The sequence below is a fragment of the Urocitellus parryii genome, chromosome 4 (genome assembly GCF_045843805.1).
Source record: "Urocitellus parryii isolate mUroPar1 chromosome 4, mUroPar1.hap1, whole genome shotgun sequence".
In the NCBI taxonomy this organism is placed as follows: domain Eukaryota; kingdom Metazoa; phylum Chordata; class Mammalia; order Rodentia; family Sciuridae; genus Urocitellus; species Urocitellus parryii.
The window spans coordinates 62,778,807-62,798,419 of record NC_135534.1 but is presented as its reverse complement, the minus strand read 5'-3'; the positions used below and the strand labels follow the sequence as shown (position 1 = coordinate 62,798,419).

General features: G+C 35.2%; 1 protein-coding gene across 4 annotated transcripts in view; it reads right to left on the bottom strand.

Annotated features, from left to right (window-relative positions):
- The window catches only part of Nup98 (nucleoporin 98 and 96 precursor), a 109,054-nt gene that overhangs the window by 23,997 nt on the left and 65,444 nt on the right, over positions 1 to 19,613 (bottom strand). For all 4 annotated transcript variants that reach the window (XM_026400905.2, XM_026400906.2, XM_026400908.2 and 1 more), the window contains 7 exons: positions 18,361 to 18,474; positions 17,197 to 17,335; positions 12,336 to 12,513; positions 11,293 to 11,457; positions 4,072 to 4,254; positions 3,345 to 3,498; positions 1,166 to 1,595 (listed from right to left, as the gene is read on the bottom strand). In XM_026400905.2, coding sequence (XP_026256690.1) covers positions 1,166 to 1,595; positions 3,345 to 3,498; positions 4,072 to 4,254; positions 11,293 to 11,457; positions 12,336 to 12,513; positions 17,197 to 17,335; positions 18,361 to 18,474 — 1,363 coding nt within the window. The remainder of the gene's footprint in view (positions 1 to 1,165; positions 1,596 to 3,344; positions 3,499 to 4,071; positions 4,255 to 11,292; positions 11,458 to 12,335; positions 12,514 to 17,196; positions 17,336 to 18,360; positions 18,475 to 19,613) is intronic.

The window sequence follows — 19,613 nt, the reverse complement described above, 5'->3', positions numbered from 1 at the left end:
AGTTTTTTAAGAATGATGCTAACAGCCAGGCGTGTTAGTGCACACCTGAATCACAGTGCTTCAGGTGAGGAAGGAGGACTGTAAGTTCAAAGCCAGTCTCAGCAATTTAGTGAGACCCTAAGTAACTTAGGGAGACCCTACCTTAAAAAAAAAAAAAAAAAAAAAAGAGAGAAAAGAATTATGTTAACCACTTCCAAATTACCACAAAATCAAGTTTATTCTAGAACTGATCACTGTTTAGTGTCTGTGAGGTTCAAAAGATAGTTGTTTATTTTTTAAGAATCAACTAAGAATACATAATCATCTTCATTTAATCTGCAGCAAAGATTGCTTTTTTAATTACAAAAAGCAAATAAGAAAATTTTACATAGATCTCTGTTAACAGAGAACTTTATATATAATCTGTTAGACACAAATAGTTCTATATAAAGTACATATAGAATGTAACAATAAATCCCATCATTGTGTACAACTATAATGCACCAATAAAACATTTTGGGGAATAAAAAGATTCTAACAATGAAGGGCTGTCAGCATAAAAATGTGCATATAAAATTGTTATGTACCCATATGTAAATGTTAATTGTGGAGGCTGTATAGAAACATTACAAGCTACCATACATACAACATATACAAAATACTTATCCATGGACTATCAATAGTTTATACACTCACCTTATAAGACCTAAGATATAAGAAATGTGCTTAATTGAAAACATCACATATATTATGAAATCAAATATCTAAGCAACAAATTAGAAAAAATGGCTAAGGCAATAAAAATGCTAAAAACCCAAAGAAGTTGGGAGTATTAGCATTAGGTCTATTACTTTCCTACCTAAAGTATAACCATTTGGTAAGTATGCTTCATAATTTGATAGAATATATTTTTATAATTATGGACTGAAATAAGATAGCTACATTTATTCTATCTAAAATTGTGCTAGAAATATATTTAGAAAGATCATAAAATGGGGTCTCAATCTTGGATTTCTTGATAATGAATTTTTTTTCCTTCACATATTGCCTTTCTTAAAAAGCATTAAACATTAATACGGCTGGGCAACCCAATGGCAAAATGCTTGCCTAGTACGTGCAAAGCCCTAGGTTCAATTTCCAATATCAAAAACAAACAGAAAACAAAATATCAAGAAGTGTAACTCACGATTTAACAACTACTGGATTGGGCAGGAATCCATATTCCATAGAATCAGCAAGCTGATGATTTTCCAGTTCATGAGAGCCATTCAGTTGTTCTCCACTATTAGCAAGAGTCCAGTTGGGGCCCCAACCAACCCGAAATGAGCGTCCCATGAATAGCGCCATGTCCATCAAGAGTTTTCCCTTGCCAAATGTAACAGACTTTTCAAGAGGGACTAGGCCTGGTTGCCTGCGTGTACCTACTGTTTTCAACTGAACCTCAGGGGCTGGGCTGGGCACTGTAAACACAGTGGTCAAGGGGGGAGGGACAGACCAAGAGGATGTGGATGGGATATTCATTAAAGATGATACTCTGGGAGTGCGACATTCTTGCACAGAGGCACTTGGTGAAAGAAAAACTCCACTTGTAAATTTTGATTGTAGTAACCCACCAACTGAAACGAGGGGGGAAAAAACTCTTAACAACATAGTCTATTGTTTCCTGAACAACAAAAATAAGTCAAGCTTAAATCAGTCAATATATTATCGAACTAATTGAATCAGATATGGATTACCAAAGCATGTTAAATCAGTTTTTGCAGAAATTATACTTGCAACCAGGAATTCAAGGCAAGAATTTTAGTGATGATGTCAATAACAATACGAACAAACACTACTATTACTACTACTACTTATACGACTATTTTCGAAAAATTACCTAGTGCTTACCTGCAGCAGCCTCTGTTATGAGCCATTTGTGTACATTATTTTATTTCATTCTTTAACAACTTTAAATAATGTGCCTTATTATCAACTTCACTTTAAAAATGAGAAAATTTGCTCAAGTTAAGTGACCAATTTCACTAAGTTACCAAGTGGTAGGACTAAGAGTCAAGCTTAGGTAAGTCTGGCATCAATGCTCATGCCTTTCTTAGTTCATACTAAAAAGTAAGATCAACTTTCAAGTTCTTACCCTCTAATGCTCAATGCTAGACTTAGCACAAAAATACTCTTGAGCTATCTTATGACTGTACATGTACCTTTCTGAAAGACAGTTCTTATTTACTGTCTGTTTTTCAATTTTACATGGTTTCTTTCTTAAAACATGTAGTTAAGAGTTATGGCAGCCTGAGATTTCCATGTAGTACCATTATGGAAAAGGTTATTTAAAATATTTAAACAGGAACTGGGGATTTAGCCCAGTGGTACAGGGCAGCATGCAGAAGATTCAAGGTTTGACTGTGAACACCACAAAGATAAATAAAAATAAATAACTAAATAAAGTTAAATAATGCGTTATCAATTAAAGAATATAATTTGTAATAAGAGCACACAAAGGAATTGAAAAGTAAACACTTGAGTTTTTAAGGCAACATAAAGAAATATCTCTCTGGTAGTTCCTCAATTTTCAAAATGTTTTAAAATTGTATTTGCTTAAGTTCTTCATTGACATCAACATTCTATCTACAATTACACTATAAAAGGGAAAGCCTTTTTTTTTCTTCTGGGGATTGAACTTGGAGGCCACTGAGCCACATTCCTAGACCTACTTTATATTTTATTTGGAGACAGGGTCTCACTGAATTGCTTAATGCCTCACTTTTGTTGAGGCTGGGTTTGAATTTATGATCCTCCTGCCTCAGCCTCCCAAGCAGCTGGGATTACAGGTGTACACCACCATGCCCGGCAGTTGAAAAGGGAAAGCTTTAAAATCAAATATGTAATTGCTTCTCTAGGAAACTGGGAAGGTTTAGGGAAAAGAAGAAATCTGATGATTTCTGTGCATCATGGAAAGCAATATTTATCCCTAGAAAGCAGTAAGATAATTAGGCCTGCACTAAAAAAATGCAGCACAGAATAACTTGCTGAATCCTCCAAGCAACACATGATAAAAATTAGGAAATCAGAGCTTACTATCTAATCCACATTCATAAGCATACAAAAACATGGCCCCTAAACAAAGTATAAATGCTCTTCTGCATAAAACTTCTGAATCTGCATCACCAGAAGCAACTGTGGTTCTTAAAACTTGGCTACTCCCAAAAGATTTAAGAGTACAATTTCAATTTCTTTCATTCGTATGTCATACATATGGCTGTTAAGGGATATGTGCTAGAGACGTTTGCTCAGCTTAGAAGATTAGTGAAAAGTAGGACTTTATGACTCTACATCTTTCTTGTAAAACAATACATTTTATACAGTACCTAGTGAACGGGATTTCGATGAGTGGGATGCTGAAATGGGGAGTCTGGGAGAACATATTTCTTGAGAAGTATCTCCTTTGGAAGAAAGATGACTGAAGCGTTGATCCATTGTATCTACATCTTCTTCATCAGCAAGCAATGATGCTTTCATGATCTAAAAAGGCAGGATATCTATAGAGTGAGTGTGCTTCCCAGAAATAAAAGGCCATAAAAGAAAAATGGCAGTTCATACCAACCAAAAAAACTGCTACTGTTTAGGTTGGTTTCAATCTGAGTATATACTGTATGTGCCTGAAGGACATGAAGTCATATTATTCTCTTTTTTTCATCTGTATTGTCTAACCAGAGCCTGGCGTATTGCAGTTGCTCATGGTATTTGTTGTTGTTGTTACTGGGGATTAAACCTAGGGTCACTCAACTGCTGAGTCACATCCCCAGCCTTGCTAAGTTGTTCAGAGTCTTAAGTTGCTGAGGCTGGCTTTGAACTTGGGATCTTTCTGCTTCAGCCTTCTGAGCCATTGGGAGTACAGGATGCTCCATAGCTCAGCCAGTTGCTCATGTTTTGCTGAATGATTTTAAAAACCAAACATTGACCATGTTTCTTTTTTTTTCATTTCAGTGAGTACTCAATGGTTTTAAGTAAATAATCCAGGAAAAGGCCTGATATTATGCAAGAAAAATTAAATATTACTTTTGCTGTCATAATAAAAGTGGATTAGAACTTCACCTGTAAGACATGTGGATTAATTCCCAGGGAAGATGCAATGTGTGTTGAGGCAGACACAGGTTCCTGATCCTCAGGCACGCTCTCTTCTAACGCGAAATCCAAAACTGGTTCCTGGGTGATATCTACCATGTCACTGTCCAGTTCTACAACCCTCCCTAACTGTTCCACCTCTGGGCTCTGGCTCTGTAGATAGCAGAAAGATCAGGGAAGTAGGATTAAATTATACCAGATAAACACCAAGTTTCTAAGATCAGATTTAATTTACTCAGAGTATGATCTAGCAATATTAGATTCTGCCCATTCTATCATGAGGTGAGGCATCAGATCTGCCATAAGATTTAACATTAATTATCCCTTCCCCGACAAGTACTTGGGCTCCAAATGAGGATTTATGGACCTAAGCCAGCCCCATACGGAAACCAATGGTTGTACTCAAAGATTATGCCTTACCTGATTGAGTTATCAACTATAATTTTCTGATTTACAAACTACCTTCACTTTGCCTTTTAGTCAGAAACCATTAGGAAGAGAACAAAAGGTACAAATGTCAATGTCTTTAGTAACTCTTTTTTCTTTCTTTCTTTTTTGATACTGGGGGGGGGTTGAACCCAGGAATAGTTTACCACTGATTTACATCCCCAGTCTTTTTTATTTTTGAGGGTCTATATCAAGTTGCTTAGGCTGACCTCCAACTTGGGATCCTCCTGCCTTCAGTTAATCAAATGTGACTGATATTATAGAATGTGCCACAGTGCCCAGTGACAGTAACTTCATTTTCTTTTTTGATATTGGGAATTAAATCCAAGGATACTTTACCACTGAACTAAACCACCAGCTCTTTTTATTTATTTTTTTTTTTTTTGAGACAGGCTCTCACTAAGTTGTTTAGAGCCTTTCTTAGTTGTTGAGGCTGCCTTGAAGTTGTGATCTTTCTGCCTCAGCCTCCTGAGTAAATGGGATTACAGGCATGTGCCACTGTGCCCAGTAGTAACTACGTTTTTAAAGAACATATTCAGAAATACATTTCTAGTTAACACAATTTTGGGTTTAGAAATTTATCTTTTGGGTGAGTGAATACCAAAATTAGATAGGCTTTATCTGCAGTACCATGCAAGATATGAAGACTAATTTCCCAAAGGGATACTGACTAAATATTAACAAGTTACTGAGCCAATTTATGAAATATTTGCACAAAAAGTTGTACCAATTATTTTTCTTTTTAGTACTGGGGATTGAACCCAGGGGTTACCCATTTAGCTACACCCCAGTCGCCCCACAGTCGTTGTCTTTTTTTTTTTTTTTTTTTTTACACTGAAACAGTGTCTTGCTAAATTGTTGAGGCTGGCCTCAAAATTGCAATCCTCCTGCTTCAGCCTCCTGGGTTGAGGGGATTACAGGCATGTGCCACTGTGCCTAATTATTTTTCTTATTATAATATAACTTGCAGATTAATATCCTTCCACAATTTCTGGCTAACTTTTCATGAGTAGCTTATTTCATGATAAAGCTCAAATAAATGCTATTCTAATACATTTTTAAAATTTGAACTGAGAAATAAAATTTTTTAAAAATCACCATTTGTTAACTTTTTCAGTTTTATCTTCAACTGGATTATTAGTTAGTACTATCTTGCATTTCTTTAACAAATATCTTTACTAAAAGAATGACTGCTATCATATAAAACTGCAGAGAAGCTGAGGTATTAGACACATGGTGAACTGACGTTTAAGATGTGAATAATACTCAAGAGTGCTCTAATGAAACTGATATTGATTGAAAGGCACAGATGAAGGCCAGGGTTGTAACTCGGTGATAAGAGTGCTCTCCTATGCAAGTCCCTGGGTTCCATTTCCTACAGCACAAAAAAAATGTCCAAGATGATACCATTTTTTAAATTGGGGAAGCTACTAGCAGGTTTGACTACTTTTATGCTTTAAAATCCTTGGTATGAGCTAGGTATGAGAGTGCAACCCTAGAATCCCAGCTACTCTGTAGGTTGTGGCAGGAGGATTGCAAGTTCAAGGCAAGCCCAGACATCTTTAAAATAGAAAGAGTTGAGGGGTAGTTCAGTGGTAAAGCACTTGCCCAGCATGTGCCAAATACTTTTTTTGTGTATGCTCTGGGGATAGAACCAGGACATTATACATGCCAACCATGCACTCTACAACTAATATATAACTCCAGCCACAATTCACTTTTAAGAAAAGTCCTGATACTCCCTATCCTCTATTAACCTCCCAGTTATGATACGCTACTCTATTTGGCTCCCATAACACTGAAGATATACTTCTTTTAAATCATGTATCAGACTTGTATTTTCTTGTACATATGTATAGCCCAAAAGACTGTCAAGGCTTGAAACAGGGATTACATTTTACTGTTTTCTGTATCTATCACCAACCACATCATTCAGTTAAGTTCAACATTCACTGAATATTTGCTTATTTTCACTGCATAATGCAGTACCTGGAACACAGTTGAGAAAGCAATTAACTATAAAAGAAATGGTGAGGATGGGTTGGAAGAAAGAAAGGATAGTTCCATCTTACTACACTACTCAACAATGGAATAATACTAATGGCAAAGAGATGCTCACCTATAACATGTTTGGGCAAAATGAGAGAATTTCATTAAATAATTAGATGAAGAGATTGAAAGGACCCAGCATATTTTATCAAAAATCTAATGATCAAGGTTTTATTTGTTTCATCCTTACACCAGACTTTCACAAGACTTCAAGGTTCAAAATATCATCTAATTAACTGAAGGGGAAGGGAATTACTATAAAATTATGAGGATCTGGTAAGCTTCTTAAATCCCTGTGTGTGTGTGTGTATATATATATATATATATGAATTTTGTTAGAATACATCTAAGTAATTGAATAAACCTCCTAAAAAAGATTTTTAAAGAAGTTTTAGTAGACCACGTATTCCTTCAAAGCTGCTCCTGGGAAGAAAGTTAGACCAATTAAAAACAACAACAAAAAGATGACTTAGAAGAAATTGAGGAGCAGGAAAAAAGTCCCTCAGGGAAATGTGTTTGAAAGAAAGGCATGTGTTAGAAAAAACTCAGATATCATTATTTAAACTCTCCCTTTCCTACAATGTCACCTCTTGAAGATGAAATCATACTTATTTCTAAATCCCAGCACAATACAATTAAAATATTAATTCATATATAAATGTAAAATGACTAAATATATGGAAGGTGAAGCTTTACAATCCTTCAGTGAATTGTAAAATTATAATCCTTCAGTGAATCCTTCAGTGAATCCTTCAGTGATCTGATAAACCTTTACTCCCCCATTCGAAAGGACCTTCCTTAAACAAAACTGTCAATATCTTAACAATATAACATCTCTTAATTTAAGGGGGTAATAAGTGAGATATATTAAGACACCCTTAATTTAACAAAGAGTAAATGACTAGTCCAAGGTCAAACAGATGTATGTAGATACTATCATCCTATCCAATTAATTTGATCCAATGTATCTACTATTCCTGCCTGCCTCCAACACAACTTATTTTCTAAATGTAAAGAGTATTTTATATTCATTTCATTTGAAAATCAGTTCTGCCAACAATTCTGTATTTTCCAAGAGAAATTGCATATTAGGGTTTCAAAGGCCCAAGAATGTAAGTATGTTTTCTTATATACTAAGAAACATTATACAGAAAACATAAATGTTAATAACAATAACTTTATGTGTAATTTTAAAATTAATTTTCAAAAGAGTGCAGACAAAAATACATTAAGAAAATCTGTCCTTGTGGGTATAAGAAAAAAATATGCAAACTATGTATTACATAAAATATCTTTAAAATAGGTATTGATTTAGTGGATCAACTTAGCTGCCCTTTTATTTCAAAGCACAGTATACACAAAAAGAAACAGACCTGCCTTCTAAGCTGTAATCACTTTTTTCTATAAAATTTTAAAAACAAATTTGACTAAATTTTTTTTCTTCATTTTCTTTGTTTTTTTTTTTTGGTACTGGGGATGGCACCCAGAGGCATTTAACCACTGAGCCACATTCCCAGCTCTTTTTTGTGTTTTATTTAGAGACAGGGTATCACTAAATTGCTTAGAACCTTGCTAAGTTGCTGAGGCTAGCTTTGAACTCTTTGTCCTCCTGCCTTGGCCTCCCCAGCCACTAGGATTACAGGCGTGGATACCATGCCTCGCCTAAATTAAGCTTCTGAGTAAGCCATAGCTGGCCTTGATGGTGCTGAACACAAGTTACACTTTAGTTATGAGGCCCCACGTAAAATGTTACACGTATCTCTATCTGAATGTTAAAACTCTCAGGTCTTTTAACAGTTTCAAAACATAGCTACATATCTCAATCATCTGGGAGCATTTAAAATAAATGTCTGATGTCCATGCCAGACCTAAGAAATCAATGTCAGGCTTACCACGGCAGTGACAGAGACAGCTACAAACTGGATCTCAGACCAAGAGTTTGAAACGAATGTTCTAGTAAAACATTTCTATAACAGCCTTACTTTGTGTAATCAAGGTTTACCTGTCAATATTTTCTCTAACCTAAAAGATACGGGACAGAATATATGAAAATTTAGCTACCTTTGTATTTTCTGGTTGCTTGGTGGAACTGTGCATATTGTATAAAAGGCAGTGCAATAAATCTGACCATTTTAAAAAAATGCAAACCTTCCTAAAAGCTAAGGAAACACTCTTCCTTCTACCTTCTCTCTCTCTCTCTTTTTTTTTTTTTGGTTAGAGAGCTTGAGGTTGTATACTAGCTTAAAAACAAAAAACCATCACCACAAAAAAAACAAACAAAAAAAAAAGACAAACAAAAACTATGGCAGACTCTAAGAACACAGACAGTATCATGGAAATCAACCAGGCAAATCAGCCTGGCTATGCTGTGAAGATAGTTACCTTAATGCAGGGAATGAATAAGACTGTGCTGCTGTTCCAGTTCATGGCTCAGGTATTTTCTGCATGCCAAGTAAACTGTAGGGTCTGGGGGTGCAAGTAACTAACGACTGACATTTCCCATCTGACTCTCCTATGTCACAATGCAATATAAGGTGAAGTTCTCTAGAGGCCCATATAACTTCTCTAGCAGATTAAGTGCAAGAACTTCATAAGTAACACAAGTTTGGATATCTGAACACTTCTATCCGTTTCTCTCATTTCTGCTCTGTGTATCCAAGTCATTTGGAAAACAATAACAAAAAAACCCTATTCACTCTACTCTATTTGCCTATTTTGAATTCTATCACCTCTCTAAAAATTTTTGATGCTCAATTTCGCAAAGAAGTCTTCGCTAATACAATGTCCTTACTGTAATTTTACTGTTATTTTCTAGGATCTGCATTCTGGAAATTAAAGAGCCTGATAACTACTGATTCCAACATTACACAGATTTGTTCTGTCTGTCCACACAGTTGAAGTTTTGTTTTTCAGCTATTATCTTTAAAAAAAAAAATTTTTTTTCTTAGTTGTAGACACACAATAGCTTTGTTTTATTTATTTATGTGGTGCTGAGGATCAAACCCAGTGCCTTACATTTGTTAGGCAAGTGCTCTATCACTGAGATAAAACCCCAACTCTTTCACCTGTTTTCTTTAGAATTCTACATATTACTTAATTTTCTTGTGCTACTGAGGCTCAAACCCAGGGCTTTGTGCAGGCTAGGCAAGCACTCTACCACTGAGCTACATCCCCAGTCCTACATTACTTTCATTAGCAGAAAAAAGGCCATGTTACTGTTTTCCTAAGAAATATACATAATGTAAGATTAAAAAGCTCTTTTTTGCAAAGACTGATTTTACAAAGCATCTAATTTAGACAGAATAAAAATGGATAACTGAAAAACCAAGTTCATTAATAGCATTTCTTAAGTATATTTCTTTCTTTTCTTTTCTTTTTTTTTTTTTTTAAATATTTATTTTTTAGTTCTCGGCAGACACAACATCTTTGTTGGTATGTGGTACTGAGGATCGAACCCGGGCCGCATGCATGCCAGGCAAGTGCGCTACCGCTTGAGCCACATCCCCAGTCCCATCTTTCTTTTCTTTTTAAAAAAATTTTTTTTTTAGTCATCAATGGATCTTTTATTTTATATGTGGTGCTGAGGATGAAACCCAGGGCCTCAAACATGCTAGGAAAGTGCTCTACCACTTATCCATAACTCCAGCCCCTCTAAGTTAGATTTCTTAGAGCATTCTAAATACTACAAAGATTATAAACATAAAAGTTAACTTCCAGTTTCTCATTTTTATCCCCCTCCCACTGTGTACACAAACATGAACACACATACACGATATTCTCCAGAAAGTACCTCCCAAGAAATTATTTAATAAATCATAAAAATCACATATTTCAGCAGCCATAAGAATTGTAGCATGAAAATTCCATAAGGTCCAGCTGTTAGCAGCTGAGAGGTAGAAAATGCTTTACAAAGAAGTCCCATATCAAGAACTCTTGAGGCAGGGCAGCAAGGAAAAAAATATTTTAACTTCATTGAATATAAATAATATCCAAATTAAGGTAAAACTCCTTTTATGAATTGGCATTTAAAGAAACTACCTGATATTTAAATTACAAACCTTTCCCTATATAAGGACAAAAGGTTTATATTGGCTTAACAATACTGAAAAAGAGTATGATACAAATAATTGCAATAAACATCATAGCTCCTTTCTCTCCAAGCTAAATAATTAATTTGCATTCTAAAATCATCTATTCATAAAGATTATTAAAATACAAATATCAAAGAGGTTACCTGAAGTATAAAAGCAAACAACTTGAGAAAATGGAGTTTAAAACCCTTGCAGAAAGCTTAACTTAAAAAAAAAAATAGAGGTAAAGAACAAGATTAAACTGCACATTAAATAGTCAATAAAAGTAGGATTTACTTTGTATCAACCCGCATGAGCAAAATGCTATCTTAAGTTGATCACTGAACAGAAAATCACAAGTCCAAATGAGAGAGGGAGGTGTTTGAGAATAACAATCTGTGGAGGAATGATCCAAATAGCAAGAGAATTCTTTAAATCTCTCAAGTAAAAAAAAAAGGTGCCTGCACCACCTCTTGCCCTCCCTTGTACTAGTCTCAACATGATTGCCAATATGTTTGCATTCTTCAAAGTTCCAGGAGTCATAAAACAGCTTTGTAATAGCTGAATGACTTGCTTTCAACTTCTTTATCATGGATTCCATTCAAATTCACTGTCCTTTCTCTACCTGAGGTGGAGGTGCAGGTTTGCCATTAAGAGCCATCTGAAAAGGGGTAGTTTGGCCTGCGGGAGGCAAAGGGGCAGTCTTCAACTTCTTTGTACTAGTTTTGGATGGATGTTCTTCCTCCTCTTCATCAGAATCCTGAAGGCCATATTTAGAAAAATGGGACACCTAAAGATGGGGGCGGGGGAAGAAAACAACAAAACAAATTTTAAGTGTTCTTTCTGTTTAAAGGTTTTCAAAGTACCATCTTCTGGCATTATGTTTAAAAAAAAAAAAGAAAAAAAAGATATGTTTTAAAGAAAATGAGATGTTAACTATCATAGTTTACTATTTTTCTAAGATTTAGATGATGTTAGGCACATGTACTAGTTGTTCATATAATCAAAAGAATATAGATTACACACACACACGACCCCAGCGCGCGCGCCATTTTATCATTATTGAGGGTACTAGGGATTAAACCCAAAGGCACTCTAGCACCAAGCTACATTTCTAGTACTTTACTTTTTTTATTTTAAAATTTTGAGTCACAGTCTCACCAAGTTGCCTTGGCTAATAATGAACTTGTGATCCTGCTAGCATCAGCCTCCCAAGTAACTGGGCTTACAGGTCTGATACCAAGTCTGTCTAAAATGCCATTTTAAATGCAATCATTAATACAATAAAGGAATCCATTAATCATTACATATGCTACCCTAGTTGTTCTCTTCCTACATTAGGTCCTTCAACTTGTTAAATTATCAAATCAGCTCAGAAAAAGAAGAAACCATTGGGTAAATCAAATCAAGGATAGGAAGGAAGTAAATCTCACAGAAGGGGATAAAGGACTTGAATAATATGCCCATGATATAATATGCTCATTATTGCTGAGTAACTAGGTGTGGAATTTAGAGTATATCATAATATATCTATCTATGTCCACACCTATTTCCTAATTTATAAAAATATAGAGAATTTAAGACAGGAATTCCTTCAACACAAACATTTTGTGATTCCCAACTACAGTTTATAAAATAAAATTTAAAAAAACGGTTAAGTGACTATACCTTAAACACCCAAGAACCAGTTTCAGGCCTGTACTCTTTGAACTGAGCTCCTTGTTTTCTTGAAACTGCTTCCAATCTCCCCTCATAGTTGATATCAGCAAGCCGATCTGGGCTCTTTATTAAACAACGGGATGTTTTATCTGTTGGCCAAACCCCATCCAAGGTAACTTCAGCCTTCCTGTAAAGTATAACCAAGCAAAGTGTAAACGCTTCACATTTAAAACCAGAAAGCCAACCAAAACCTATATAAATAACAAATAAAGGTAGTTATGCTACTCTGAAATTATTCTGCAGTTGTTTCATAAAATTGAGTCTTGCCTCCCATAGTAGTCAAGGTTAAAAACAAGGAGTCACTACCAATATCAACTAACTCAATATCTGGTTTATACAGTCAGACTGCATTTATTTCAAACTACCATGGTACATCAATTATTTCCAATCTAATTTTAGTAACACTTAAGTTGTGAATAACTGATTCAAAGTTATTTAAGTCATAGTCTAATGTGATACCTAACTCTCAGTGTCAGTCTCAAAAGTTCTACTGTGCTAATAGTAAGATGATTTATTAATAATAAATGTTTATAGAATAAAATATCAAAAGCAGTGAGTATTGGCTATTAAATAATGAATGGAGATAAATACAACAGTTATGTAGATAATTTTTCAAATTGTAATAAAAACACTTACCATGTGATTTATCATCTTAACTATTTCTAACTGTTCATTTTAGTAGTTAAGTATACTAATATTGTAGTACAACCAACCTCCAGGACTTTCATCTTATAAAACTGAAACTCTATGCCTCTGCTATGGTTTTCAGGGAAAACCTTGTATCACTCTAGGTTACTTATTTATTTTCTCCTTTTAATATTTTTTTAGTTGTCAATGGACCTTTATTTTATCTATTTATATGTGGTGCTGAGAATCAAACCCAGGGCCTCACCATGCTAGGCAAGTGCTGTACTACTGAGCCACAACTTTAGTCCCAAGGTTTTATGTGTTGAAATTTAATCCCTACTGTAAAGTTAAAAGGGCAGAAACTTAATCCAATTTTGGTGTTTAGGGTGATCAGGATTAGATAAGGTCTTACACTGGAATTCCCATGACTGAATCTTGGTGGGTTTATAAGGAGAAAAACCAGACAGATATACATATACACCACCACTCCCTGTCTCTAGCAATGAGATGCCCTGTACTGCCTCAGGATTCTGCCAGCAAGAAGGCCATCACTACATGCTGCTGCCCAATCTGGGACCTTGAATTTCCAGGACAATGAGCCAAAACAAAACCTTTTTTAAAAAAACTCACACAGTCTATGTTATGGAACTAATACACTAAACAACTCCCTATTTTTCACGCACCCCCAGCTCCTTGCTACCATCTTCCTATTTTATTTCTATGAAGTTGACTTACCTAGATGCCTCCAAAGCAGAATCATTCATCTGTCTTTTTTAGACTTGTTTATTGCATTTAGCATGTCCTCAAAGTTCATATATGCTATAACACGTCAGAATTTCATCTTTTTTAAGGCTGAATAATATTCTATTGTATGTATATATAACACATTGTGCATATTCTATCCATTTGGTAATGAGCAATTGAGTTGTCTTCAATTTTCTATTATGAATAAACACTACCACCAACATTAAGTATTCAAGTATTTTTTTAATGTTTTTTTTTTAGTTGTAGATGGACGCAATATTTTTATTTATTTTTACATGGTGCTGAGTATTGAACCCAGCACCTCATACGAGCGAGGCAGGTGCTCTACCACTGAGCTACAGTCCCAGCCCCTACAATTGTTTCTTGAAGGTGATCTTGCTTTCAATACTTTCGTGTACACAATCGGAACATTTATGAATTTAATCAACCATAGATAAAAAATATGCAAGGAAAACAATCCAACCCTATTTGTACTTAATATTTTAAGACATTTTTCCTTGTTACCATCCCCTAAATATAGTGTAAAAACTATTTACATACCATTTATTCTATACTAGGTATTATAAGTAAGCTAGATACAATTTAAACTTCTTGAAGAATGTGTGTAGATTACATGAAAATGCTATGCAATTTTATATTAGGAACTTTACCATTAAAACTGTGGTTTCCATGAGGAGTGGGGTTTTGGAACCATGGATATCAAGGAAAGACTACATGAACACTTTAACAATATTATGTCTTCCACCCATGAACATGGGATGTCTTTCCTGTTTCTGTGTCCTCTTTAATTTCTTTCAACAATGGTTTATAGTTTTTAGTTTATTCTTTCTGATGTTACTGTAAAGTACTAATATTTTTGTGGAGCCTCGAAAACATAAATTTACTTCTTCAAAATTACATGCCTTTTATTCCCTATTCTTGCTTAATTACTCTAGGATTTAGAGTAGTTATATTTGAGAGAAGTAGAAAAAGCAGGCATCCTTATTTTGTCTTAAAGACAAAGCTTTCAGTATTTTAGGATTACCATATAAACTGTTTTTCATATAAGGTCTTCATCATATTAAGGTAGTTTCCATCTATCCCTAGTGTTTGTTTATATTATAAAACAATAATAAATTTTATCAAATGCTTTTTCTACATCAATCAAAATAGTCAGGTGGTATTTTCCCTTTTATCCTCTTAAAATGGTGTACAACACTGATTTTCATATACTGAACCCTCTTGCATTCCAAAGTATCACTTGGTCATGGTATGTAATTCTTTTAATGTTCTATTATGTGCTATTTCTTGTTGATAATTTTCACATCAATATATTCATTAAATACACTGACCTGTTGTTTCCTTTCCTTATAGTGTCTGTCTAGTTTTAGAACCACAGAAGCAATTTGGAAGAGTTCCCTTTTCTTCAATTTTTTGAAACAGCTGGAGAACTGGTATTCTGGTGTCTTTTTTTTTGTGGGCAGCAGGTGGGTGTTTGCTGGGGATTGAACCCCAGGCCTTGTGCTTGCTAAGTACGAAAGCTCTGTACCACTAAACTAGATCCCCAGCCAGTGAACTTGTTTTTAAATGTTCAGTAGAATCAATCAGTAAAGTCATCTGGTCTTGAGCTTTTCTTTGCTGGGAGGTTTTAGATCATTGAATCAAACTTCTTCTTGTTAAATGTTTACTTAGATTATCTATTTTTTCACAATTGAGGTTTTATTATAAAGATGAATTAGTTTAACTATATTTCTTTCACCTATCTGAAGATATATTAGAGGCTAGGCTCTCACACTAAAATAACAAGTGTGGCCAGAGCAGAAACAAGGATGGGGCACAGGCAGGGAAATTAGCAGTTGGATCTGTGACTATTAGGGAAAAGGAGTCCCACTGTCATAGTATAGCTTTGTTTATCATAATTTTTAAAATAGATAATACTGAATAAAGTGGCACATGTCTGTAATTCTAGTGATTCAGGAGGTGTCTCAAAATATAAAAATTAACAAGGGCTGGGGAAATGGCTCAGTGGTTAAGCACCCCTGGGTTCAATCCTTGGAACCATTAAAAAAAAAAAAAAAAGCCACCAAAAATTTGTTCTCTCATACATCTGGAAACCAGAATTCTAAATTAAAACCCCTTCCTCCAGGGGTTCTAGTAGAGAAGTCTTACATCTTTCTTCAGTTTCTGATGGCTATCAGTATTCTTTGTACCTGCATCCTGTAGCTGGCATCATTCTAATCTCATTTTATTTGATTTAGAGCCCACTCAAATAATTCAGGATATCATCTCAAAATTCTTAATTACATTTGCAAGGGCACTTTTTGCAAGAAGGTCACTTCACTGGTACTGGAAATTAGGATGTGGTGTATCTTTCTGGGTAGTCAACATTCAAAAGGATGTAGATGACACTACAATTTCTCTTGAGCTGGTCAGGAGATCATTTCTTATAAAATGACATTTGAGCAGAGATTAGCACATGCAAGGCCTTGAGCTTGATCCCGGTTCTTTTGAGTATTTACCAGAAAGTTTCCATGTCACTCAGAAATACCTCCTTGGGAGCTGAGGGGCCTCAGGAGGGGGGTTGCTGGCTTGCTGGGACCTAGAGAAGCCTCAAGTTTTTCCCTAGACAAAGGTCATGAGGACTGGGCCTAGAATAACTGGGTTTTTGGGGAAAGCCTACAGGCCCTAGAAAGTCCTTCCAGACAGTTCTCACCATTGCTACTGATATCAGGAACCATTTCTTTAGCAATGATTTGTATAAAACTCTGTCAAATGCTTTTAGTCAGGTGCAGTGGTACAGCTACTCTAATAGAGGCTGAGGCAGGAGGACTGCAAATTCAAGACCAGCCTGGTGCAACCCAGAGAGCACCCTCAAACATGACCATCTGAATTAACTGGTTTCCTGGCTTCCACCTGAAATCTCTATGAACCTAATCTCCTCACCAAGAGGGACAATTCTGAAGAATAGAAGGACAAAATAAGATGTCAGCTGGTTTTCTTTCTTCTGATACCTCTTCCCTCTTTGTATACAGGCCACTTTCATGCTGTGTCCTCACTTGGTTTTTTCTATGTGCATATGTCTCTTAATCTTTTCCCTTCTCCCTTAGTATTGGGGGTTGAACACATGAGCATTCCACCACTGAGCCATATCCCCAACCCTTTTCAAAAATTTTATTTTGAGAAAGGTTCTTGCTAAATTGCCCAGGCTAGCCTTGAACTTGCAATTCTTTTGCCTCAGCTAGAGTAGCTAAGATTATAGGCATGTGCCTCATTTATACTTTTTAAATGAAAGCAGAGAAACAATAATCAAACTTACTATAGTTAGTCAACAAAACCTGGCTGCAGAAGGAAATACATATACAGGAAACACATCCATGTTAAAAAAAAAAAAAAACCTGCTGGTTAGTTTATTATTTTCTATATCCAAATAAGTTTATACCTATTTAGTCCTTCACCCACAGGTGGTTTCTGGTTATCATCTAAGTAGACAATAACTTCTTTCCTTCGGATATGCACAATATCATCCAAATTTAGATTGGTCAAATTCACATCGCCTTCAAAATAGATAGAGCCATAACCTAAAAGTGTGAGAGTAAGAGTTAAAAGTTCATCCTGTATGAGGGAGCAAAAACCCACTTTTTATCTAAAGTAATTAAACAACCAGAAGGGAAACACAGCTTTAAATAATCAATATTTTAAATCATCTAGCACTGTGAAGTGGGTGATTTCCATCCCAGCAAAAGAAGAATGGGGACAGAGGGACTGACATAAATTACCCTATTATATGATGTAACACCTGCACTTTTACAACATTTCTGCTATCTCATAACAATCTTCTTTTTTTTTTTTTTTAATGACCACTGAGACACATGCCTAGATCCTTTAATTTTTTGAGGCTGGGTCCTAGCTAAGTTGTTGAGGCTGGCCTCAAACTTGCTATCCTCCTGCCTCAGCCTCCCAAATCACTGGGATTACAAACATCTGACACACTGCTATATAAACAACTCTTAGTAATTACTTAGCCTGCCATATGTAAATTAAATTGCTTGAGGGCACTCCCACTTTTTCAGAGGTACTAGGGGTTGAACTTTACTACCACATTCCCAGCCTTTTATTTTATTTTGAGACAAGGTCCCTGGCTGGCTTCAAACTTAGATTCTCCTATCACAGTCTGCCAAATAGCTGAGATTATAGATATGGGCCACCACGCCCAGTTTGCCTGACCCCTTTTTAAATATAATATAGAATGATAAGAATTTTCTTCCAAGAAAATAAAGTCAGCTATAATGATAATCCTAAGCATTAAATATTCTTTGCCTATTATTCCATTTTCTCACCTAGTATGTCTTGCTATTTTCTTTAATTGTAGAAAACTGAATCAAAGCAAATAGTTACCAGCCCCAGATGGGCATACCTAAACCAATAGAATGCTATATCGTCCTAGTCTTTCTAGTTTTGTTACTTGTCAATCCAAGTTTCTACTATTCAGGACAAGGGAGACCTAAATGTAGGAAAAAACAGATTCAGATACCAAAGACTTTCCTTAATTAGAAAACAGGTGAAAAATCCTGGCTTATACATGAATTCCTAAACTCACACTTACCTTTACGACCAATGGTGAAGTCAGAGACAATGCACTCTCCTTTTTCATTGGTAATTTTGGCAAGATCATCCATAGATGGAATAGTGTAGTAACCAACCTTAGTGAGGACAATGCCTATGACCATAAAAGAAAGAAGATATTAATCGTGACTATCATTGGGTAGAGGAATTCTCAGTAATATTTATTTAATTTTTTATTTATTAATTTCTTTCCTAAAAGGACCAGGATGTGGCTCAGTGGTAGAGACCTTGCCAAGTATGTACAGGCACTGGGTTCATCCCTCAGTATTGAGAAAAAAAAAATAAAAATAAAACACAATTATGAAGTGAGCATTTTAAAAAAAAATTACCTTATATAATAGCTAAATTATTATATAAAGAGAAAATACAAACAAAGAAAATATTTTTTTTTTAAGAGAGAGTGAGAGAGAGGGGGACAGAGAGAGAGAGAGAGAATTTTAACATTTATTTATTTTTTCTTAGTTCTCGGCGGACACAACATCTTTGTTGGTATGTGGTGCTGCTGAGGGTCGAACCCGGGCCGCACGCATGCTAGGCGAGCGCGCTACCACTTGAGCCACATCCCCAGCCCAAGAAAATATTTTTTCCAATCTAGTTTTTTATTAAATACAAAGGAAAAACTATTTTTTGAAAAAAAGGCTTCATGGCCCAAAATGCTGAGAAACATACATTATAATTAGAGGGCTGGGGATGAAACTCTGAGGCAGAGTGCTTGTCTAGCATGTGTGAAGCCCTGGGTTCCATCCCCAGTACAGCAAAACAAACAAAAATTCAATATTTTACAGTCTCAGAACATTTACACTAAAATGAAGACTAACTATTTAACTCTGCTTAAACTTTGTGGTCCCTAGACTTAATCTGCCACAGGAAACTCTTTTTACAGAAAACTCATTTCAAAGGATATTCATTAACATCCTCTAATATGAAAGGCATTTCATAGATTACACTCTGGGAAAGTCTCTCTTGAACCACTTTTATTTTATATACAGGATACCAAACCGAAGGTGAAAATAATGTACCTTGGTTTACAATGCAATTTAGCAATAGAGGTGAAGATAAAACTCCAAACCCAATACTTTCTGTTTTATAACCTACTGTCTCTCAAATTTACATCTTTTGAACAGCTAAATCAAGATGATTTGAATAATCCAACATGAGAAAGTCCCATGAAAAATGAAAATTTAAAGGACCATAATTACTATTACTAAAAAACCATCAATCAAATAGATTTCA